The 25,382-nt window shown below is 40.6% G+C and overlaps 2 protein-coding genes across 4 annotated transcripts in view; one reads left to right on the forward strand and one right to left on the reverse strand.

Moving 5' to 3' along the window:
* The window catches only part of PKD1L3 (polycystin 1 like 3, transient receptor potential channel interacting), a 90,831-nt gene extending 66,451 nt beyond the window's left edge, over positions 1 to 24,380 (forward strand). Inside the window, 8 exon segments of the mRNA XM_069550256.1 lie at positions 7,465 to 7,477; positions 8,732 to 8,876; positions 9,640 to 9,800; positions 11,095 to 11,305; positions 11,752 to 11,853; positions 13,209 to 13,340; positions 14,152 to 14,279; positions 24,296 to 24,380. Coding sequence (XP_069406357.1) covers positions 7,465 to 7,477; positions 8,732 to 8,876; positions 9,640 to 9,800; positions 11,095 to 11,305; positions 11,752 to 11,853; positions 13,209 to 13,340; positions 14,152 to 14,268 — 881 coding nt within the window. The 3' untranslated portion in view covers positions 14,269 to 14,279; positions 24,296 to 24,380.
* IST1 (IST1 factor associated with ESCRT-III) overlaps positions 14,795 to 25,382 on the reverse strand; it is a 35,255-nt gene continuing 24,667 nt past the window's right edge. For 2 of the 3 annotated variants that reach the window (XM_069550267.1, XM_069550269.1), the window contains exons 5-10: positions 21,194 to 21,277; positions 20,570 to 20,680; positions 19,424 to 19,624; positions 18,555 to 18,647; positions 17,464 to 17,512; positions 14,795 to 16,180 (exon numbers count right to left, since the gene is read on the reverse strand). In XM_069550267.1, the coding sequence (XP_069406368.1) occupies positions 15,981 to 16,180; positions 17,464 to 17,512; positions 18,555 to 18,647; positions 19,424 to 19,624; positions 20,570 to 20,680; positions 21,194 to 21,277 (738 nt within the window). In that variant the 3' untranslated portion in view covers positions 14,795 to 15,980. Of the gene's footprint in view, positions 16,181 to 17,463; positions 17,513 to 18,550; positions 18,648 to 19,423; positions 19,625 to 20,569; positions 20,681 to 21,193; positions 21,278 to 25,382 lie in introns of all 3 variants that reach the window. The other variant, XM_069550268.1, reaches the window with a different exon arrangement.

A 25,382-nucleotide genomic window follows, 5' to 3' on the forward strand; every position in this document is an offset into this window, starting at 1 on the left:
ACAAAAATTTAGAGAATGGATAGCATATCAGTAGCTTAGCTGATAAACTGTTGATATCTGACCTGGGAGTGTGATATGCTTTTCTGTTCTCATCTTCATTTGTATCCCTCAGTTCAGTTCAGTTGCTCAGTCATGTCCGACTCTTTATGACCCCATGAACCGCAGCATGCCAGGCTTCCCTGTCCATCACCAACTTCCGGAGTCCACCCAAACCCATGTCCATTGAGTCAGCGATGCCATCCAGCCATCTCATCCTCTGTCGTCCCCTTCTCCTCCTGCTCTCAATCTTACCCAGCATCAGGGTCTTTTCAAATGAGTCAGCTCTCTGCATCAGGTGGCCAAAGTATTGGAGTTTCAGCTTCAACATCAGCCCTTCCAGTGAACACTCAGGACTGATCCCTCAGTCACATTAAATTTTCTTCATATAATTCTTGTACATCTTGTTAGGTTTATCTTTTGTTTCCTATGGTAAATAAGATTTCACTATACTAACTAGTGTTTGAATATATGAAGGCTGTTGATTTTACTATATTTAGTACCCAGATACCTTGCTGAATTTTTTTGGTAAGAGTTTTTAGGTTGATTCTCTTTTCTCCCCAGCTTTATTAAGGGACAATGGAGACATTGAAATTGTATGTATTTAAGGTACACGTGATGTTTTGATATATGAGTACATTGTGAAATGATTACCACAGTCATACTAATCAACACATCCATCTTTTCACATAGTTAGGTGTTTTGTTTTTGGTGTGATAAGAACTTTTATTCTCTGGGCAAATTTCAAATGTATATCACTATTGCTGTTAACTTTCATCTATAAACTGTAATCATGCTATATATTAGATCTTCAGGACTTATTCACTTTAAAATTCAAAGCTTGTATACTTTAGACCTCCACCCATCTTCCTCCCCACCCCAGTCCCTGGTACCCACCATTCTGCCTGGTTCTGTAAGTTCAACTTTTTAAAGTTCCATTTATGAGAGATCATACATGCTGCTTTGTTGGCTCATTTCGTGTCTTCACTTCTGTGAACAGTGCTGCTGTGAGCACAGGAATGCAGATCTCTCTTCAAGATGGTGACTTTATTTCCTTTCCGTATATCTAGCCAGTAGTGAGACTGCTGGATCATACAGTAGCTCTATTTTTAATGTTTTCCATAATGGCTGTAACCAGTTTACAATCCAATTAATAGGATTCTTTTCTCCAAATCCTCAACACTTGTTGTTTCTTGTCTTCCTGATGATAGCCATCCTGATAGGTATGAGGTGATATCATAGTGCAGTTTTGATTTTTGTATATCCCTGTGGTTAGTGAGTTTTACATATACCTGTAAGTCATTTGTATGTCTTCTTTAGAAAAGTGTGGTTTGTTTATGTTTTGGTATTGAGTTGTATGAGTTCTTTATGGATTTTTTATTTTAATGCCTTGTCAGATACATAGTTTGCAGATATTTTCTCCCATTTCATAGGTTTATTGTTTCCTTTGCTGTGCAGAAACCTTTCGTTTGATGTACTCCCACTTGTTTGTTTTTGTTGCCTAAACATTTAGTGTCATATCCAAAAAAAAAAAAATTGTCAAGACCAAGTGTCAAGAAGCTTTTTCTGTTTTCTTGTAGGAGTTTTGTAGCGTTAGGCCTAAGGTTTAAGTTGTTGAACCATATGGAGTTGATTTTTTGTATACGGCGTGACAAAAGGGTCCAGTTGCATTCCAGTGTGGAGGTCCATCTACTTCCCCCTTTCCTATTTGGATGCCTTGTAGTTATTTTTCTTGCCTAACTTCGCTGGTTGGGACTTCCAGTATTGTGTTGAATAGCCGTGATGAGTAGGCATCCTCGTCTTGTTCCTTAGAGGAAGAGCTTTTAAATTATCTTAGAGGAGTAGTGTAAAATTTAGCTGTGAGCTTGACATATATGGCTTTTATTTTCTTGAAGTACATTTCTTCTTGCCTAATTTGTTGAGTTTTTATCATGAAAGGATGTTGAATTTTGTCAAATGCTCTTTCTATGCCTGTTGAGATTGTAAATTGTTAATCCTTCATTCTTCTAATGTGGTGTATCACATTTGTTAGCTTATGTATTTTGAATCATCCTTGCATCCCAGGGATAAATCTCACTTGACTGTGGTGTGTGACCCTTTCAAGGTGCTGTTGAATTTTGGTTTTCTAATATTTTGTTGATATGCATAGTATCTTTTCCCATGCTTCTATTTTCAGCCTATGTGTACTTTTAAAGCTTAAGTGAGTCTCTTATAGACGGCATATTGTTGGATCTTGTAATTTTTTCCATTTAGCCACTCTGTGTCTTTTGACTGGAGAATTTAGTCACTTATATTCAAAGTAATTATTGATAGGTAACGCTTAAAACTGTCATTTTGTTCATTATTTTCTGATTTGTAACTCCTTTGTTCCTCTCTCGTCTTCTTTTGTGATTGATGTTTTGTAGTGGTAGGCTTTGATTCCTCTCTCCCTTTATCTTCTGTGTATCTACTATAGCTTTTGTTTTGCAGTTACCATAGTGAAGTGAAGTGAAAGTCCCTGTCATGTCTGACTCTTTGTGACCCCGTGGACTATACAGTCCATGGAATTCTCCAGGCCAGAACACTGGAGTGGGTTGCCTTTCTCTTCTCCAGGGGATCTTCCCAACCCAAGGATCAAACCCAGGTCTGTCACATTGCAGGCAGATTTTTTTACCAGCTGAGCCACAAGGGAAGCCCAAGAATACTGGAGTGGGTAGCCCATCCCTTCTCCAGCAGATCTTCCCAACCCAGGAATCTAACCGGGGTCTCCAGCACTGCAGGTGATTCTTTACCAACTGAACTATCAGGGAAATCCATAAGGTTACCATAAGGCTTACATAAAACACTTTACATTATTACTATAAGTTATTTTAAACCAATAACAACTTATCTTCATCACATACAAAACTTACACTCTAATTATCCCTTTTATGCTCTTGATGTCACATTTCACTTAATATTTATCTAGATCACTGTCTTCATTTATTTGGCTACATCGAGTTTTAGTTGCAGCAGGCTGTTCTTTGTTGTGTCACGCAAGATCTTCAGTTGCTCACACACACTCTCTAGTTGTGGTGCCAAGGGCTTATTACTTGTGGCACGTGGGCTTAGTTGCTCTGCAGCATGTGGGGTCTTAGTTCCCCTAGCAGGGATCAAACCTGCGTCCCTTGCATTGAAGGGTGGATTTAACTACTGGGCCACCAGGAATTCCCTCATTATTTTTTACAAATTGCGATAATTTCATATCCTTTTAAAAAATGTTCGTATCTTATTTCTTTTGCTGATCTGATTATATTAGCTAGCTAGCAACTCCAGAAATGTTTTCAAAAATATTGATGAAAATAGGCCCTTTTTTTGTTACTTACTTACTGAGGCAAATTTTTTTTTTTAATGGCTTCCTGTATTCTCTCACTAGGATTTATTACTGATGGAAACTCCTTTCTTTTGGGCAATGTTCTACTTCGTCAGATTCGCGTTCCTGGTGCCACATTCTTTTCATCTAGACTATCTCTCCAAGAACAACTGAAGCCATCTCACCAAGTTCAGGAGGATACAGAGAACTATGGGGTTAACTGGGGGCCCCCTGATAAAAACAGCACGAAACTGGACAGGATCTGGCATTACCAGAATCAGGAGGCACTGGGTGGCTACCCCATTCAGGGAGAATTTGCCACTTACTCTGGAGGAGGGTATGTTGTGAGACTCGGAAGAAACTCCAGTAATGCACGCAGGTAAGTGAACCTGAACAGGAGGTCCAAGATATTTGCTCCTGTCCATTCTTAGAACAATTAGGAATTAAGGACCCTTTTGAGTAGTTTTGACAGCCACTATTATGCTACCGTACTATGTATGGCACTTGTAGACACTTTTATTTTAGATTTCTAAGGGAAATATATCTTTAAGTTTAAAAATTCCTTTTCAACCTCAAACTAAAGGTATATTTTGGGTTGCCACTTTGCCAAATCTCCTTCCTTCTCTCATCTGGAAAAGCACATCATTTTCAATTCTAGCTGCAGTTAAACTCAACAGTATTTAAATAAGAGACACCACGTCATGAACAATCCAAAATTAAAATGCCAAAATTAAATTGCCAGAGTTAGAATGGTATTATATACAAATCCTGAATCTTTATCATTATGTATGAAAAAGCCCAAATTAAAATGATTATCTCTTCATTGAATTTTTCAGCAAGAAACTAACTTCTCAAAAACAATGCCAACCAAATGGCATTTAGACTGCTTATACCTAAATAGCTTAGTTAAAAGTAGTACTTTTCAAATAGAAGTGATTGACACTGTATTATTAGCTATTTCATGAATCTTCAGTTTTAGATATTATCTAAAATGTTTTTAAAAGATACTAGTCTAAAATAATTCATTTTGAAGTAAAATTAATTGAGGTAAAATTAATTCTACCTCAGACCTTAAATGCCAGATACCTTTTCTTGAACATTTAACGTTGGTGTGAATACTGGTGAAAGTTTGGGCATTAGTAAGCATTTTACAGGTGATTGGGAAATGTCACTTCTCACCTCCTCTTTGAGTGGTACTAGAAAGGCCAGAGCATTTTCCTCCTCTGCAGAGTTCAGTGGCAAATACAGCTGGCCTGTCCTTCTGTTTTTCCAGAGTTCTGCAGCAACTTGAACAGAGCCACTGGCTAGACCATTGCACCAAAAGCCTCTTTGTGGAATTTGTGGTCTTCAATGCTAATGTGAACCTGTTCTGTGTAGTGACCCTGATTTTGGAGTCCAACAATGTAGGTATGAAGGCCTCCTCTCTTCCCTCTGTGACCTGGGTATCACTGAAGGCCCCATTTCTTTATCTTATTTCATTAAAAAAAAAATTATTTAAAGCTATAGCACATAATTTTGAAAGTCAGACGTTTCAGGGCAAAAACTAGCAGGCCTCTCTTCATTCCTACTCTCCAGAGGCAGATTTAACTGATTCTTTGGTATTTAAAAATTACTGTAAAAATGCAGCATGCTTGTTAAATATGTCATTAATCTTCAGTTTTAGATGGTCTCTTTTTTGGGGGGTGGGGAGCATTGTGCTTGGTGTTCAGTGCTGCACGTGGGCTCTCTGGTTGCAGCGAGCAGGGGCTAGTCTGTGCTGCAGTGCCTGGGCCGCCGCCTCTGGTGTGGTGGCACACAAGCTCAAGAGCACAGGCTAGTTGTGCTTGGCTAGTTGCTCTGCGGCATGTGGAAGCCTCCTGGAATAGGAATCGAACTCGTGTCCCCTGCATTGGTAGGTGAATTCTTACCCACTGTACCACCAGGGAAGTCCCAATAGTATCTTCTTATGATGATAATTCAACTGTTTTATATCCGAATCTGCCTGCAATGCAGGAGACCCAGTTCAATCCCTGGGTCAGGAAGATCCCCTGGAGAAGGAAATGGCAACCCACTCCAGCATTCTTGCCTAAGAAATCCCATGGACAGAGGAACCTGGTGGGCCAGTCCATGGGGTTGGAAAAGAGTTGGATACCACTGAGCAACTAAACCACCAACCTCTGTAAATAATAATTAAATATCTTTTCTCTTACAATATTTTTCCCTAGAGTTTATAGTTACTTCTTTTTCTTTTTCACTTTCTTGGTTTTACATGCATCTATCATTGATTCACCTCCAGACTCTTCCTAGAAGTAAAAATTTCATTCTGTTCAAAACTATCAAGTAACCTATCATTTTGTCTTTTCCTTAGCAATATCTTCTCAGGCCCACTATTCTTTCAGTATAGTCCAGACTGGTTATTTTCTAGGCCTGCTTGAGAGCTCTTGAACTTGGACTCTCCTTGCCCTGTCTCCTCTCTCCTCTGTTGGATCACCTTTCTCCTAAATCCCATGTCTTCCCTTCTTGGTTCACTTTCTCATTTTGCTGGAACACATCCAGCTGGTATGTTTGTTGGTAACTTCCTGGAAATGAGCAAGGGAAGTAAATTTTCTTAAAGCCTTCAGTTCAGTTCAGTCGCTCAGTTGTGCCCAACTCTTTGCAACCCCGTGGACTGCAGCATGCCAGACTTCCCTGTCCATCACCAACTCCCAGAGCTTGCTCAAACTCATGTCCATTGAGTTGGTGATGCCACCATCTCATCCTCTGTTGTCCCCTTCTCTTCCTGCCTTCAATCTTTCCCAGCATCAGGGTCTTTCCCAAAGAGTCAGTTCTCATCAGGTGGCCAAAGTATTGGAGCTTCAGCTTCAGCATCAGTCCTTCCAATGAATATTCAGGACTGTTTTTCTTTAAGATTGACTGGTTTGATCTACTTGCTGTCCAAGGGACTCTCAAGAGTCTTCTCCAACACCACAGTTCCAAAGGATCAATTCTTTGGCACTCAGCTTCCTTTATAGCCCAATTCTCACATCCATACATAACTACTGGAAAAACCATAGCTTGACTAGACAGACATTTGTTGGCAAAGTAATGTCTCTGCTTTTTAATATGCTGTCTAGATTGGTCATAGCTTTTCTTCCAAGGAGCAGCGTCTTTTAATTTCATGGCTGCAGTCACCATCTGCAGTGATTTTGGAGCCCCCCAAAAAGCTTTTTTTCTCCCATCACGTTTGGTTGATCAATCATTTGGCTGGATATAGTAGTTTTTCAGAGTTTTTAAAAGTTTAGCTCCACTGTCTTCTAGCTTCTTATACTGCTATTAATAAGTACGATGATCCCCTTACTCCCAAGTTTTTAGAATAATCTTTGTCCCCAGAGTTAGGAATGGAGTTCACAGTGCGTCCTTTGATCTGGAAATGTATCCCTTAAGTTCTAAGAGATGTTCTTGCACTTTTTTCTTCTTTCTGATATTCTTAGTATTTTGATGTTGTAATTCATAAATGGAGCCTCTGATTTCCTCATGTTTTTGCTTTATTTTCCATCCTTTCCTTCTGATTTCTGAGCAATTACTTCAATTTCCAAACCACTTTTGGAATATTTTGATTTCTAAAAATTGTTTGTCCTTGTTTTTTTTTCAGTTTCCCACTCTTCTTTTTGGATGCAATATCCTCTTCACTAAGGATATTACAGGTTTATGTTTTTTTCTGCTCCTTCAAGGCTTTCTGTAATTCCTCTGAGCTGCTTTAGTTTTTTTTTTGGTGTTTTGTGTCTGGTCATATTTAAGAGGGAGGCAGTAAAAACCAAGTAAGTGCTAATTAGAAGCACCATGTGCATGGACAGAACTAGTCAGGTGGTATCTGTCCTTTTGGGGAGCAGTTTGCAGAAAGAGAGGACCCCCTCCACTCCCCTGCCTTGAGGATGTAAGCCTTTAAGACTCCTCAGAGCCAGATAACGGAAGGGGAATGGGAAGGGTCTCACCATGCAATATTTAGACTTTCTTTCAATTCCCTTTTCCAGTGGAGTACTACTCACAAATATACCTGGTGTCCCGAGTTCAGATTCTCTCTGACTCAACGTTACTAGGAAGGCAGGATGGGTAGTAAATAACGTGGTTGTAAAGGGGAGAGAGGAAATCTGGGTTTTACCTGTTTATGTCCAGACTTACGATTCTGTTAGTTCTATTTGAACTTCTACCTTCTGAGGTACCTGATGCCTCCAGTTTCTCAGCCTTTTTGAGGTTTTGTGCTAAGAACCAGCTTCCTTCTGAGTTTCCTGTGCTGCTGGCTTAGGTTTCAGCTTTCTTGAATCTTCTCAGGCAGTGTCATTCAGCTGTTTTCCAGTTCCAGGCTCATCTGCCCACCTCCTCATCTTTGGGTCATTTTTTAAATTCCTTTACTGTCAGTGGCATTTTGGAAGGGATTAGAGGGAAACTGGGTATGTTCAATTCCTCCCCCTTTAACAGGAAGTCTGCCCTAATCCTCCTTCCTTTCCCCTCCCCCATAATTTGCCCACAAGTGTCCTATGACCTTAGGTTTTACTTCTAATCAGAATTTTTTTCCTCCCAGGCCCACACAGTAGACCACTTTTGCTATTTGTTTCAAAATGAAACATGAAAGCTCCCCAAGAGTCTTCATAGGGTTTTTATTTTAACTACTCAAAAACTAGGGGTAAAATAAACATGGGGAAAGTCCTGGCTTTCCCCATGAGAGCTAGCTATGTAAGGCAGGAATTCCTTTTGTTCTTAAATGTACTTTCTACTACAGGGGGTGCATCTTAGTTCTAGTATTTGGGGGCTTTATGAAAAATTTATATCTATAAACATCTCATGATCTTATAAAGCTTTTTGATCTGTCTTCATAAACATCTGAGTATGCAGGGGATACTGTTAGTATTCATGGGATAATGTTAGTGCTTTTCATATAGGAAGTGTCTAAATTTGAAAAGGTTCAAATCTTTTTCATCATACTAATTTCTGAAATGTATTTTTTTAAAGCTTTAAACACAGGTACCACACTTCCATTTAATTCCATTCACCCCACAGTTTTCACTGCAATCATCAAGTCTCTGAAACATCATTTTGCAACAGTACAGCTAGTCAGTTTGTTTCTATAGCCATTCTGACTTGGTAAGAGGGACACCTGTTAACAGCTGTTAAGACACTGTCCTCTACGTGGGATCAACAGTATAATCCTCTCCTGCCTTTCAGTGCAGTCCACACATTCTTCCAGTGGCTTTGCATACATGATCCCATTTAATATTCATGACAATTCTTGAGGAAATACTAAGTGACATGTAGACTCAGGAAAATTGGAAATGGATGGTACAGGAACACTTGGGGTTATCTGAAAGAGTTGGAAGGGCAGAAGGCAAATTTAAAGGCTCTTAACTCCAGGTGTTCTTTCTTTTTCTCAGGTGCCTTCTTCACCTCCATGAGACTGGACATTTTAACTTCCCTTCAGATATCAAAGAACTTTGCCTGGTCTGTCATGTCACAAGTTAGCTACTATCTACTGGTCTGTTACTATGCCTTTGCACAGGTGAACTGAAAATATTAGATGTAAGAAATTCTCAGTGTTGCCAGGTATTACTTGGAGAACCACAGGGAGCTGCTTTTAGGATTATAGCTATGATTTTGGTCCTTTCTGGAAGACTGAGTTCAGTTAAACCTACTGGCCTTCCACCAAGTAGTTCTTCCAGTTTTCTACAGTTAAAAAATTAAGTATATAGAAAGAATTTTTTGTCCAGTTATATGACCCCTGGCTTCCCAGATGGCACTAGTGGTAAAGAACCCACCTGCCAACACAGGAGATGTTAACAGACGCAGGTTCCATCACTGGATTGGGAAGATCCCCTGAGGAGGGCATGGCAACCCACTCCAGTATTCTTGCCTAAAAATCCCATGGACAGAGGAGCCTGACGGGTTGCAGTCAGATGCGACTTTGCACACACACGACCCCTATATAAGGTAACACTCAGATGACTGTACCCAAAAAAGCATTTCTTAGGCCACACACAATATTTTGTTTTCAGGGTTTTAATTAATTGAGAAACTTTATTATTAAGTTTAAGCAACATGATGAATGTATACAATTACAGTTGTTTTAAGGAAGGCCAACTTTTCTGTTTAAGTGGCAGCTCTGAATGACTACAAGGCAGAACTGAGACCAGAACGATTGTGTCCAACATAGGGATCTGAACGGTCCCTGGCTGAGTGCTTTCCCAGAGTTCGTAACACTTTATTGGGGAAAACCTAGGTGATCTTTCAGGCAAGCAATAGTGACTGTGGTGTCTTATGTTTAGGGTCGCCAGTTGAAACAGCAGAGGTGGAGGTTCTTCATGAGGAAAAGAAACCTTCTAGATATGAGCATAATCCTCCTTAGCTTTGTCATCTTGGGACTTGACCTGACAGTTATTTCTCTACATAAAAAACACATGGTACAATACCACTATGACCGAGACAGGTAAGAAGGACCCTGAGGGAGCAAAGGATATTCCTACTTGATGCTCAGAATTTACTGGCTACACAAGTATTCTTTCAAACTCCCCTCTTCCTCTCTGCCTGATTTCTATTTGTATAATATCACAGTTAAACACAGACTACTGTCCACAGTGAAGAACACAACTAACTAGAAACTGCTAACTGCTAATGATATATGAAAAGCTCTTCTGCCTTCATAGTACTTAGGTACATGTTAATCTAGGATAATACAATTAAATTTCACATAGCAAGGGTCTGGAATTGGGTTATTTTGGACCTTGGCCAAGGAATGAAGTCCTGACATGATAAGTGATCATTCTTTGAATAGAACAACACATGGAACATCTCTAAATCCAAAGAGGGTTGCTTTCTGGGAAGGGATGTTCATCCTTTAGCTCATCCTTACCAAGCAGCAGTCTGGTGCCACTTTGGGGTAACTTCTTTGGTCTTTCTCGTGGGAAAGACAAAGTATCTTATTTCCCAAAGTACTGCCACGTGGTGCTTTTCTAACCTTGCAGTGCTCAATAGCCTGGGCTGCGGATCTGTTAAGACTGAGGCGGTGTCCCAGGAAGGCCTTATAGAGGGTTGTCCATGCACGGACAGTGGTGTAGCGTGCAGTCCTCAGTGCAGTGGCACTGAGGTCTTGCCTGCTGTGTGGTACTGCTACATGTTATCACAATAAAAGTGCCAGTTCACTCATGTCTGTGGAGGTCTTTCCAAGTAACCTAGTTGCTGCAACATAAAATTATCAATGCATCTCTCACCTAACAGAAGAAACCAACAGAACAATTGGTGAGTAACACCCCTTTACTTCTATAGTTTAATCATCTCTCTACTCAGCACTGTTAAATCTATTAGAGGATTAATTACCACTGTTAGAGAACAACATAGGATTAGAGTGTTACAGAAAACAGATTGGCGTTATTATACATCTCGTTAGGTTAACTCATCTCTTCTGAAAGGAGAGATCTGAAACTAGAGCAGTGGTGGAGGCTGGCCCCGATTCTTGGTAACTCCAGATTCAGGATCGATAGGATGAATCAGGAGTAGCCAGCTAGAGGATGCATTCCAAGGTTTCTACAGCACTGCTCCCAGTCGAGTATGTGGCCTTGTGCCAGTGTGCTCACATCCATGGGAAGCCACACTGGGAAGAAGCGTTCTGTCAACACGAACGGGACTTACAGAGCTGCTGCACTTGAGTAGGAGCCCTGAGACACTGATCTCACAGGAGTTGATGGCATAGACTTCATCCTGAGTGTCTACTTTCCTTGGTACAGGTTCATCAACTTCTATGAGGCAGTTAAAGTCAACTCAGCTGTCATTCACCTCATGGGTTTCCTGGTTCTTTTGGCAACAGTTCAGCTATGGAGCCTGCTGTATCAAAACCCCAGGCTGCAGGTCATTGACAGAACACTCAGCAAAGCCTGGGACGAGGTAGTGGGCTTCTTGCTGGTCATCTTGATCCTGCTGACAGGCTACGCCATTGCGGTAAGCACCCGTCCTAGTGTGTCTTGTCCTGAGTGCTGTGGTCTTGGAGTCACGCTACTTTCCTTAAAAAAGGCTGCTAAATGGAAAGTCACAGTTCAAGCTGGCAGTGTTTTGGAGAAGATAGTAGAGGAAAAGAGCTGGTTTTAGTTGTGTTATGTCCATATTTAACCAGCAGTATTATAAGCTCAAGACATTTCTCTCATCTTTAAAATGGAGATAACATTTTAACTCACAAGATATGAAAGTCAAGTAAACTTACATGAAAACACTGATCACAAAGGGATTCTGTATGGTTTTCAGGCATAGTAATTTGAATGGCCACTAAGGATATTCTTTAATTTCCATTCCACTGGGTCTACATTGACCTCATCATTATAACCATTTCAGGACCCAAACTGCAGGCCCCCTCTGCTGCTTGCCAAGCCCACCTGACTCTTCTTTTTCAGTTTAACCTGCTGTTTGGATGGAGCATCTCCGACTACCAAACTTTTCTCAGTTCAGCAGTAACTGTTGTCAGTCTCCTGATGGGAATCTCTCATCACAAGGAGGTAAAAAAAACCCAACTCTTCCTGGTTTCCTTGCAGAATTATGTTTCGTTTAATACATCAGATGAGAACGGCTTATAAAAGCAACCCCTACTGTACCATTACATGCTGAAAAAGGGAGAAATTTAGAACCTTTGCCATCATTTTATGGTACTACCTATAGATAAAGCTTTTGAATGGCTGTTACCTCCTTTTCTAAGCACATAGTCCCACATTCCTCATTTCTTGTATCCTCAATCTTACTGCCAAAGACACAGGGCTCTCAGACAGAATAACATGATTGCTGCTGCTTTCTTAATAGCCTTTTGAAGTGTACAGCTGGAAATGACCTGAAATAATAATTAGGGAGGTACAGTTCCACAAAGAACTACAGTATTTATGTTTACAAATACTAATGTCACAGAGGGCTGTCATTTTCCCCCAGGAACTACCTACACAAAGCCCTATTAGACATAAAAAAAAAATTAGGAAACCCAGATGAGGTTTTGGGTCCCCAAAACTAACATATATAGATTTGATCAGGGAGAAAAAAACTCCCTGATCCCAATTCAGATTAGTAAAACTGGCAAGATTTTGATCAAAGCTTATCATTATGATATCCTATGTTAAGAGTAGAAATTGCATGGAGTAGCAGAGACCATCTCCATTATCATTTCTGGCTTCTATGTATTCTTTCAATACGCTCTTGCTAGTCCTTGAAGCTTCTGTATTTAGATGTATTTTCTAAATTTGTCAAAACTCATGAGGGCTTTGAGTCTTTTTTTTTTTAGCTGCACAGCTTGTGGGATCTTAGTTCCCCAACCAGGGACTGAACCTGGGCACTCAGCAGTGAAAGTGCAAAAAGAAAGAAAGAGAAGTCACTCAGTCATGGCTCTTTGTGACCCCATGGACTGTAGCCTATCAGTCTCCTCAGTCCATGGAATTTCCCAGGCAAGAGTACTGGTGTGGGTTGCCACTTCCTTCTCTAGGGGATCTTCCCAACCCAGGGTTTAAACCCAGGACTCCTGCACTGCAGGCAGATGCTTTACCATCTGAGCCACCAGGGAAGCCCGTGAAAGTGCAGTCATAAGCCAGGAAATTCCCATGAGTCATTTATAATTCCATTACAACTTACCTGTTATCTTCTTGTGGAAGCCCTGAAGGCATAATTATTTATATACCCTTAGAGTCAAGTCACTCTTGCTCTTCTGTCCACTCAAAAGTATTTTCCTTTTTAGTATTTTTGCTTTTCTAGTTTCCACCAGGCAGAAATGTTTTCTTATGTGAATATATCCCAAGTATTAGCACATATTTTACGTTTTTAAAGCAGAAATTAAACTATCAGTGTTTAAACCCAAAGTGTTCTATTGTCTTTCCAGGTTACTGCTGTGAACCCAGTCCTGGGCTACTTTCTTATCTTCACCTATGTTGTTTTGATGGTACTTATGATCATTAACCTTTTTGTTTCTGCCATTTTAATGGCCTTTGGTAAAGAAAGGAAATCCCTTAAGGTAAGTAACTCAGTAACTAAGCTATAAGCTGTATCATGATTTTTTATCCCTGGAAAAGCTCAGATTTAGCTCTTCTTATGATTACAGATTGACATAACACACAGTATCAGCATATTCCCTTTATTAGTCTCCATAATGCTGTCAACCATTTTACTAGGAAACCCAATTTACTAAAAGTTATATTATTCCAGTAGTCATGTATGGATGTGAGAATTGGACCATAAAGAAAGCTGAGCACTGAAAATGATGCTTCTGAACTGTGGTGTTGGAGAAGACTTGTAACAGTCCCTTGGACAGCAAAGAGCCCAAACCAGTCCATCCTAAAGGAAATCAGTCCTGAATATTCACTGGAAGGACTGATGCTGAAGCTCCAATACTTTGGCCACCTGATGCTAAGAATGGACTCACTGGAAAAGACCCTGGTGCTGGGCAAGATTGAAGGCAGGAGGAGAAGGGGACGACAGAGAATGAGGTGGTTGAATGGCATCACCGACTCAATGGACATGAGTTTGAGCAAGCTCTGGGAGTTGGTGAGGGACAGGGAAGCCTGGTGTGCTGCAGTCCAGGGGGCTGCAAAGAGTTGGACATGACTGAGCGACTGACATTATATTCTGTATCCAGTGTCCTAAAATCTGGTTCTCAACTGTTAAGTAGCAGAAACACTGCTGACAAGGCCTGACAGTAAACCATTAAAGCAAACAGTATCTTTATATCTACTTTTAAAAACTACACCTTTGGTACTTTTTCCTTCCAACATTAGCAACAACTCCAGTTTCCTCACTTTTTTCCTTTTGTCTTTTAGCAGACTGAGAGAGGCGCCACACTGATGGATATGCTGTTGCTGAAGCTGTCAAGTTTGTTAGGGATCCAGCAGCATCAGAGCACATGTGAGCACACAGCCCTAACAGCAACAGCCACGGACAAATGAAGGTTTAAAAGGTGAGTTACCTTAATCCTGTTGTCTCCTCACGTGGCTTATTACTTCTGAGTATATTAACACTGATCTTTGCATGGTATACTTTGGGAAATGTTTATATAGTATATTTTGTTAATTTTCCTAGTGAAGAATCAAAAATCCCCTTGGCACTACAAGGGTGATGCAGGATGAACCAACTCTGCTGCCTAGCAGCAAGTTAGCACTTACCATTCATGTTCCAAAAATATGAGTCACAAGTAAGCTCACTGCAACTTTATAATCAAAGACACAAGCATGAGATCTGGCTCAGGGGGAGTGCTGTCACAGAGAAGTAACCATGCCAGCTCCCAGATTACTATCTGGGCTTACATACAGAGATCAAAATGGACTTCTTACTCCCCAACTGTCTATCCACATTATCCAGGGAGCAAAACTATGGTCTAACTTGTACCCAATATTGGTTACTTGCTTAAAATACTCTCCACTAAAAGCTGAATTTGCCCCTCATCATTTTACCCAAACAGTGGAGAAACCAGGGCACAATATTTTTAACTTTATTAGCAGCTACTGAGCCATGAGATACAAATCAACCAAAAACATTAAAGTTGCTTGAATAGAGTATGTACAGATTTACCACACAGAAGCCAAAGTCATATCTTCTGATCCCAACGCCACCCTTGTGGGGAAAGATGGCCTTAGCTAGGGGGCAAAAGGGTTAGTCTCATCCATTGAGGGAAGCAGCAAAACAATTAGAGCCACACAGGCACCAAAAATTTGAGATCAGTTTGTAGAGGTTCTCTTGATCATAAAGTCTTCAAATGAGAACAGGAATCCCTTTTCAATAATCTGTAGGCTTTCCAGCTCACTACTCAAGAGACTTGAATATTTCTAATTAAGGCTACTGGAAGCCCACCTTAGCCTTGACTGGTGACTTCTGCTCAGTACATAGCCAAATGCAATCCAACAGAATGCCATGGGGAAAAAACAGGAATTTACACAGTGCTGCCCTCTATTAAAAGGGAGACATAGCACTCAAAATAAAGCAAAGGCCACAGAGGGCTCCCTGAGAATCCAGTAGAACTAAGAGAGGCCTTCAACTTTCCAAATAAACTTCGCAACTGGATCCAGATGGAACAGTGCCCTGCAGCAAGGAGTAGTGTGCATGTCAATGAGAAGACCCAGCTTCTGAGAACTGTTATAATGGCTTCCTGAGCCATTTTTTTCTCTCCCCCATTCATGTTAGAGTGTGAAAATACACACCTTGGCCTTGAATCTCACTTGGCCTTGAATCTCACTCACCACAAATCCTCTGTACAGAGGGTTTGTTTCTAAGTCTGGAACCTCAGCACAGAGCTGAGACGCTTCAGGAAGTCCTCTCCACCACCATCCAGCCATCTCTCCCCACAATGATTTCACCTTCTCATTGCCCTGTGGAGGGATGGTGGGACAGGAAGGAGAGAACCTGGGATCACACTGACAGGAAACGGACAAGAAAGGCTGCCAGGAGCCAGCTGCTCCAACCTCATCATCCCCAGTTGTTAGTCTCTTGGGAGCAATGGAGAACTGGAAAGCAGCAGAGTCTGGTAGAGCAGGAAGAGAGCCCAGAGGGAGAGTGTGCTCAGTGATGGTTAACAGATAAAACAATTTCATGGAGATTCTTTGTTACAAGGAAAAACTGCTCAGTCTCAACTCCCAGAACTTGGACCTTGCCTGGTTTAGGAGGCCTATGTTTTCTTTTTTAGCTCCTCAAATCTCCGGGAAAGATCATCGAAGTCAATGTCCTCTGACGCTGAGGTGTTGGCACCAGCAGATGCAGTTGGGAGTGTGTCTGGCACAGACGGCAGCTCTGGCAGCACAAAGTTGTCATAGGTGTCTGTGAGCCTTGAAGCAGGCTTTGCAGGAGCCTCTGGCTTGGGCCCAGGACCTAATCAGAGTAAGGAGCATAGTGTTACACACACCAGAAAAACAGCTCAAAGCCCAGAAACAGCTCAAAGCCCAGAAGGAAATACTGCTTAAAAAAAAAAAAAAATTCTAGAAGTCAATAAAAATTTTCAGGACAATTAACGGCTACATTTTCTAATTATAGTTGAATATATCTGTTTTATTTTCCTACAGTGAGAAAAAGTTTAAGGGGAAGTCAAAGTGCATAGGGCTTAGGTACCCAGGATTCATTTAAATGGACTGTCCCCTTTCACAAAGGTCTGTTCCCGTAATAATAAAGTCCAAGGAGTGGTACTAGAATTCTACTGGGAAGAGCAAAAAAATTTATAAGGAATGTTAACATCCACACTGTTCAATGTAATGGAATGTGATCTTGTTTCTAATCTTCCATTTTATATTTAACAAGTTAAAATCATCACCCTCTCTACCTACTGTACATTTCCATTTCTATCGAAGTTCTAGAAAAGCTTGCCCCTGGAGTGGAACTAACTGGGAAGGAACACAAGGTAACTTTCTGGGGTGATAGAAATGTTCCCTTTACTAAGGTGGTGGTTACATAATGTGTGTGTAGATGCACCTAAAAAATGGTCATATACATTTCTGTATTTTTTTGTACATAAATTATACCTCAATAAAACTGTCCCCAATTTTAAAAAGTTATGTTTCTCTGGGGAGAATGGATACATGTCTATGTATGGCTGGGTCCCTTCAACTGAAACTGTCACAACATTGTTAATTGCCTATACCTCAATATAAAGTATTAAAAAAAAATTTTTAAGTAACCCCTCCCCGACAGCGGGTTTCTGGAGTGCTAGTAGTATTTTTTCAGTGAATGGCTAATGAACATGCTTGCTTTGTGAAAAATCACTAAGCCATTCACTCATAATATATGCCTCTTTCCCCCTCTTTAATGTCCAAATTTAAAAACTTGTTTGGTATTTCCAAGCACAGTGGCAGTTGAAGCAGCAGGAACATAAAGAACTTGAGGGTGATGGACAACTAGAAAGTGACAAAGAATAATGATAACTATTAACAGAAAAAGGTAATTTGGGAAATTCCTTGGCGCCAGGATAGACCTTTTCTTTCTGGAAGTGGGAAATCCTGAGTTCTGTTTCCACCATACTGCATTTGGGGAGACAATGGGCATGTGGGTAGAATCCCACAAGCATAAAAACAATCTGAGGAAGGAACAGTGATGAGAAAACAGCAAACAACAAAGGGTTCAGTACTGCGAAAACCTTCAAAGGATTTCTGACTCACACTCACCAACAATCTGTGTAGAAGACACATTCTTATCAGCATTAATGTCATCAACCTGAAACAGAAGAGATCATTACCAGAAGAGAAAGCAATGGCCTCACTGGTGAAGGTAATGGTACAGGCCCATGTGTGTGGCAAAAGCCAAGCTGCTCAGCAAAACCAGCAAACCTGCTCCAAGAAACTGCCCCTCCGCCCCCTGTACTCTTCCTGATCTCCTTCCCACCAGACAGATACCATGTTGAACTCTTTAACTGCCAAGCAGAGGAAAAGAAAATTCTTACCACATCATTAACATCTCTCTTAATCTGATACCTTCACCTTCCAGACAGTGAGAAAGCACTCTAAATCACCACATTCACCTCCAAGAACCAAGTCCTCAAATACTAACAAAGATCATATACTTCCTTCCTAGGAACAGTTGTGGGCAAAGCTTCAATGCGTGCAAAGCCAAAACATAAAAACTCAGGCCCAAGGTAAAAACCAAAGGAAATGACACTAAGCAAGCTCAGGAACAGGGGAATCTCCCTAGAGGAGGAAAGAAGGCTGGCAGGAAAGTCATCTAATTCTGAACCAAGGCTGTGACAACCATTTACAGTTCAAGGCATCATTAGCATATTACTGATATCAGCAAGTTTTAAGACTAAAAATAAAATTAATGCTATAGGCCAAAACTTACTAAACTTGATACTTCTGTTTAATACAAATATCTAGCTGTTATTCCTTTATAAGATGTTGAGAATTTATAAAACCGGTATTTATATTCTACCACCAAGACGGTACCAGGTCAAAATGATTCTCAGCCTAGTTACTCTTTAAAAAAAAAAAATTATTAGGTGTCCAACTAGAACCTTCTAGGGTCTGCAGCTCCTTCCTGATTCCTGGGCTTTTAACTGCAGACAAAGCATTGCCACCAATGATGCTGCCGCCGCCACCACGCCCCATTTCCAGGGTAATATTAAAGCAACACAAAAATCCAAAGCATATAGCAATGCCAGTACTAGGAGTTGATCAAAACTTTGCCTTCCCTGTGGCCATTATTTTGCTCTCTCTTCCTGGGATTCTCTCTCCTGCTGCTTATAAAAGGCTCAGGCACTTACAGATTCATACGATGGGGGAGTTGCTGGAATCTGAGGTGGATGAATATTGGGAAAGGCCTGATAAGTTCCCACTGGCAATCCATTGAAATCCGACTGTAAGAGGAGAAAGGCAACATAAGAGACTGCCCCATCTGCAATTTCTGAAGTGCGTATATGGGAAGAGAGAAATAAATACATGTGTATACAACTATTTTCTCAACGTGAATATATTCACACCAAATAATATGTATTTAAGATAGGTATTTAATGTGTATTCAAGAGCCCCAAAAGGAAAAAATGCCTAAAAGGACGTGAGACAACATGTCATCAGGAAGACCTAGATTTTTAAAGACCTGTAGACAGGCTATTTATTCATCAAATTACTAACTGCTTTCAAGTCCACAAATGGAGATTATTATCACTTTCTTTGGGGAGGTGGGGGGTATCACTACATGTGGGATCATAGCTCCCCAACCAGGAACTGAACCCACGCCCCTGCAGTGGAAGCATGAGTCTTGACCACTGGACTACAGCAAAGTCCCCAGACTTTCTTACTAGCAGTGACTTTCATCTTCATGTTTACAACAGATGTTTTTCTACTTGGCAATAAGTGATGATTATTCAGTTTTGGAAAAAGCTACTAGTATACCTACAAGTCCCAGAAAACCTACACAGTTTTTTCTAGCACCATCTCTCTAGATTTTCCTGCTTCATTACCTGTAGGTTAACCAAAAGACTTTCTCCAAATCCCAATGCTGCTTTTTTCCACAGTATAATCAATAAACTACACCAAATGTTACCTACAACTCCTGAGTGCGCTCACAGAACCAGCTTGTCATCTATTACATTTTCTAGAGTTTACATCCACACTTATTTGTATGTATACTTACAGGTCCCTTTGGCAGCGGGTATGAGAAAGGAGTGTTTGGAGATGGCATAGGCATAGGCATAGGCATTGGCACTGTTCCGTCAGGTCCACCAACTGGTGCTGTGAAGCCGCCTCCACCTCCTCTTCCAGGGCCCCCTTTCTTCACATCATCTGTGAATCCAACATCAATAAGATCTGTCTCTACTCCAGGAGGAGCTTCTGCCTAAGGAAAAGAGAGAAACCCGTATCATCAGGCCCTGTCACAGGCTAGGTTCCCCAGGAAGCTCTGAGATGGAGACCAGCATGACCGAAGTTTATTGGAGAGGGCTCTTGGGATAGAGACCTATGGGGATATGAAGGAAGCAGGCCTGAGCAAAGTAAGAAGTTGGGCTGCCATGCCTTCACAACAGAGGGCTTGGCTAATTCCCCCAGAGTTCTGGAGCTAGGATGGGCCTACAGCACATGTTCCCAACTGGGGCAAAGGGGCAGTCTTTAATCCCCTGCAATGACCAGATACAAGCTGCCCCCAGGAAAGACCCTGGGTGGGGAAGCTCTCTCCTAAGAGGGCCACTGCTGGAGGGACACTCAGCTGTGTGAGCCACCAGTCATCAAAGAGATGGGGGAATAAATGCTTCTGTCCTGAAGTGTGCCTGTAACTGGGGCCGGGAGTAGGGGGGAAGGTTGTCTGAGCAGCACACCAAAACATCTACTTTCCCCCATCAACCATAACCTCTGAATTACTACTTCCATATTTGCCTTTCACTGTAAGCCTCTTTAGGACAGTGGCCTTGTTTATATCTTTTGTGTATTCTCAGCTTTCTGGGGCACATGGCAGGTGCCCAAAAAATGTTTCAAGATCTGTTCTGGGTCTTGGGGCTTCTCTTGCTACCCAGTTCCTTGAACTTCACTGAAAAGTAGCAATAATGCCATTTTATATTTGTATCAAAGTCTGTACCTTTTCAAAGTGCTTTTAGTCATTCATCTCTTCGGATCCTTAAACACTCAGTGAGAGAGATGCAGGCTTATTTACTGCTAACCCAAAAGCACTAACTGGACAAAGGCTTCAACTCCCACACACAAACTTGAGTGCAAAGAATATGCTTCTTTTTCAAACACAGTGATCTAGAGAGACTTATTTACTGTTGTATTCTAAGGACTCTAAACTCACCATGACCACAGAGTCGGGCTCATAGGGCACATTGTAGTTCTTGGCAATTTCAATCAGGTATCTCTCCACTAGGATTTTGGGTGGGGCCTCCACACTCAGTTTGTGCATTAGCTGTTAAGCAAAAGATCCAGGGTTAACATGTATCTATATAAACCAGCCTAAGCCTATCCTGTATCACTGTAAAACTTTGTTTCTCTCATTTTACAAGTCAATGGAGAGAAAAGAAAAGTTCCAACCAGTTATTCTTTTCTTCAGTCACAAAGCACAACATGCATGTATGTCTCACACTCTGGTTACTTATGCACAAAGACTGACACTGGCACTCCACATCTGAATTCACCCATCTTTCTCCCCGCCTCGCTTCTACCTCCATATATCACAAGTGGCACAAAGGACAGGGGATAGAATCAGGAATGACACAGGATGACAGAGCTTCACAATCAGAGGTGTCGGGCAGGGTTAAGGAGTTGACTGACTACACTGCCAGCCAGCCTTCTTTCTATGAAATGTGCAATCTTAAATGAATGCTACATTACAGTGATACCCACTAGAAATACTGCAGGCAGTAAAATAACCTGCTACCACCCCACGCACTGGTCCATGTTTAACAAGTACATTCATTACCCTATCATTCACAGTTCCAATCTGGTTGGTCCGACATAACTTGCCATATTCCTTGCTATACTTGGCACAGAGTTGATCAGCAACCTACAGAGAAAAAGAACAGTAAATAAAAATGGAAACCACTCCTACAGGTGGCTTCAAGCTTCCTCCTATCAATAGCAAATACGCTTCTACTCAGGATTTCCGAAAGACTGGACCTGCAAAGCCTCAAAAGGTACATATTAATTCATTTAGTTATTGTTTATTCATCCATCCACTGAACTGCACAGCAGAGACCAGAAATATCTACTCGGAACAGGAGAATTAAATGAAAGTCTTCCCCAAGAGAATGATACCTTTGGCTTCCTTCTCCCCCATGCTTTGAAAAATGTAGCTAGCTAGCTTACACCTTCCATGTAGAAGATAGGAAAATTTCTCTCTGAGGAAAATGACCAACCCAAGGAAAGGAAACTAGTTCCTGACAGTCTGGAGGCCCTTGAGAAATGGCTTAAATTATCCTACAATAAATTGGTGCTGGAAGTATCATGCTCCCTGATTTCAAGCTATGCTAAAAAGCACAGTCATCAAAACAGTATGTACGGGCTCACGCATGTGTGCACACACACAAAGAAAACAAACAGATCAATGGAACAGAATGCAGAGTTCAAGAATGAACACAGTTACACGGGCAATTCATTTACAACAAAGGAGGCAAGAACACGAAAAAGACAGCCTTTTCAATAAATGATAGTGGGAAAACTGGACTACTCTCTCAACCCATACACAAATGAATTCAAGATGGATTAAAGACTTAAACATAAGATGTGAAACCATAAAACTTCTAGGAAAAAATACGGCAGTACACTCTTCTGACACTGGTCTTAGTAATATTCTTTTGGGTATGTCTCAGGCACAAGAAACAAAAGCAACAATATACAAATGATACTATATCCTACTAAAAAGCTTTTGTACAGTGAAATCAACTATCAATAAAAAGGCTACATCTACTGGTGGGAGAAGGTATTCACAAACAATGGATCTGATAAGGGGTCATTATCCAAAATACACAAAGAACTCATACAACTCAACACCAAAAAAACAATCCAATTAGAAAACTGGCAGACAGACATTTTTCCAAAGACACCTACAGATGGCCAACAGGCACAGGAAAAGATGCTCAGAATCACTAATCAAGGAAATGCAAATCAAAACCACACTGAGATAGCCCCTCACACCTGTCAGAAGGGCTATAATAAAAAAAGAAAAAACACCAAATAAGTGTTGGTGGTGATGTGGAGAAAAAGGGACACTCATACACTGTTGGTGGGAATGTAAATTGGTGTGGCCACTATGAAGATTCCTCCAAAGATTAAAAATAGAACTAATATCTGATCCAGTAATTCCACTCCTGGGTAGTTACCCAAAGTAAATGAAAACACTAATTAGAAAGACATATCCACACCTATTCTCACTGGAGAATTATTTACAACAGCCAAGATATGGAATCAACCCAAGTGACCATCAACAGATGAATAAAGATGCGGTACATATATGCAATGGACTATTACTCACTCACTTAAAAAAAATGAAATCTTGCAATCTGCAACAACATGGATGGACCTGTAGGGTATTATGCTAAGTGAAATAAGTCAGATAAATAAAATATCACATGATCTTCCTTATATGTGGAATTCTAAAAAATCAAATGAACTTAACAAAACAGAAACAGTTATAGATAAAGTGGTTACAAGAGGGGAGCAGGAAGAGGAAATCCAGGGACTAAGAGATACAAAGTTCCATTTGCAAAACAAATGAGTCATGAGCAGCAAATGTACAGTTTGGGGAATATAGTCAATAACTAATCTGTTTGTATGGTGACATATCGTAACTGGAATTATGATCATTTTGAAATGTATAGAAAAATCACTAAATTGTGTAATAGGAACAACATAGTGCTGTAGGTCAATTACACTTAAAGAAGAAACATACAAACATACAACAAACTCATAAAAAAAGAGATCAGATTTGTGGTTAGAGATGAGACAGGGAAATTGATGAAGGCAGTCAAAAGGTACTACAAACTTTCAGTTGTAAGTAAGAAGGCCAACAAACACATGAAAAGATGTTCAACATCACCAATTATTAGAGAAATGCAAATGAAAACTATAGTAAGATCACCTTATTATGGTCAGAATAGCCATCATGAAAAAAAAAAAAAACACAAACAACAAATGTTGGCGAGGGTATATAGAAAAGGGAACCCTCTTACACTGCTGGTGGCAGTATAAATTAATACCACTACTATGGAAAACAGTATGGAGGGTCCTGAAAGAACTAAAACAGAATTACCCTTTGACCCAGTAATCCCACTACTGGGCATAAACCCAGAGGAAACCATAATTCAACAAGATACATGTACCCAATGTTCACAGCAGTATATTTACAATAACCAGGACATGGAAGCAACCTAAATGTCCATGAATTTTGGAATGGATAAAGAAGATATGGTATATAGATAAAATGGAATACCACTCAGCCATAAAACAGAATGAAGTTGAGTCATTTGCAGAGATATGGACGTACTTAGAGTGTCAAACAGATGGAAGTAAGTCAGAAAGAGAAAAATATCATATATTAAGCATATATGTAGAATCTAGAAAAATGGTACTGATGATCTTATTTGCAAAGCAGAAACAGACACAGAGATAGAAAACAAATATATGGCCACCAAGGAGGAAAGGGCAGGGGACAGGAGGAACTGGGACACTGGGATTGATACTCTACTGAGACCATACTGTGTAGCACAGGGAACTCTACCTAATGCACATGGTGACCTGAACAGGCACTCCAAAGGCGGGGGCCAGGATATATGCAGACATATGGCTGACTCATTTTGCTGTATAGTAGAAACAAACAACATTGTAAACCAACTATACTCCAATAAAAATTAATTTTAAAATGATAAATAAGGACTGGAGAGGCAATGTACTGTAAGGACTAGAGATGCAGTGATAAATATAATTAACACTGCTGTATGTTATACGTGAAATTGTTGAGAGTAAATTATAAAGAGTTCACTTCACAAAACTAACTTTTTTTCTATTTCTTTAATTTTGTATCTAGGCTTCAACAGTACATCAACTGAGAACTTTCAGATATATAAGCTGAATTTAGAAAAGGCAGAGGAACCAGAAATCAAACTGCCAACATCTGCTGGATCATAGAAAAAGAATTCCAGAAAAACATCTACTTCTGCTTCATTGATTATATCCAAGCTTTTGACTGTGTGGATCATAACAAACCAAAAAATTCATAAAGAGATGGGAATATCAGACCATCTTACCTGCCCCCTGAGAAAGCCATATGCAGGTCAATAAGCACCCATTAGAACTAGACATGGAACAACGAACTGGTTCAAAATTGGGAAAGGAGTATGTCAAGGGTGTATACTGTCACCCTGCTTATTTAACTGATATGCAGAGTATATCATCTGAAGTGCCCAGATGGATGAGATGTTTGCTCCTTGGAAGAAAAGCTATGACAAATCTAGACAGCATATTAAAAAGCAGAGACATCACTGTGCCGACAAAGATCTGTACAATCAAAGCTATGGTTTTTCCAGTAGTCATGTATGGATGTGACAGCTGGACCATAAAGAAGGCTGAGCACCAAAGAATTGATACTTTTGAACTGTGGTCCTGGAGAATACTCTTCAGTCCCTAGGACAGTGAGGAGATCAAACCAGTCAACTGTAAAGGAAATGAGTCCTGAGTATTCACTGGAAAGACTGATGCTGAAGCTTAAGCTCCAATACTTTGGCCACCTGATGCAAAGAACTGACTCACTGGAAAAGACCCCAATGCTGGGAATGACTGAAGGCAGAAGAAGGGAGTGACAGAGGATGAGATGGATCGATGGCATCACCGACTCAACAGACTTTTGAGTTTCAGCAAACTCCAGGAAATAGTGAAGGACAGGGAAGCCTGGCGTGCCACAGTCCAGGGGGCACAAAGAGTCGGACACGACTAGCATCTAAACAACAATGTGAGATGACAGATGTTTACCAAAATTATTGTGATAATCATTTCATGATGTAAGTCAAATCATTATGCTGTACATCTTAAATTTATACAGTCCTGTATTGTCAATTATATCCCATTAAAACTGGAAGAAAAAAAAGGAGACAAAAAAATTGGCATCTGGCATTAAG

Source organism: Ovis canadensis, chromosome 14, assembly GCF_042477335.2.
Source record: "Ovis canadensis isolate MfBH-ARS-UI-01 breed Bighorn chromosome 14, ARS-UI_OviCan_v2, whole genome shotgun sequence".
NCBI lineage: Eukaryota > Metazoa > Chordata > Mammalia > Artiodactyla > Bovidae > Ovis > Ovis canadensis.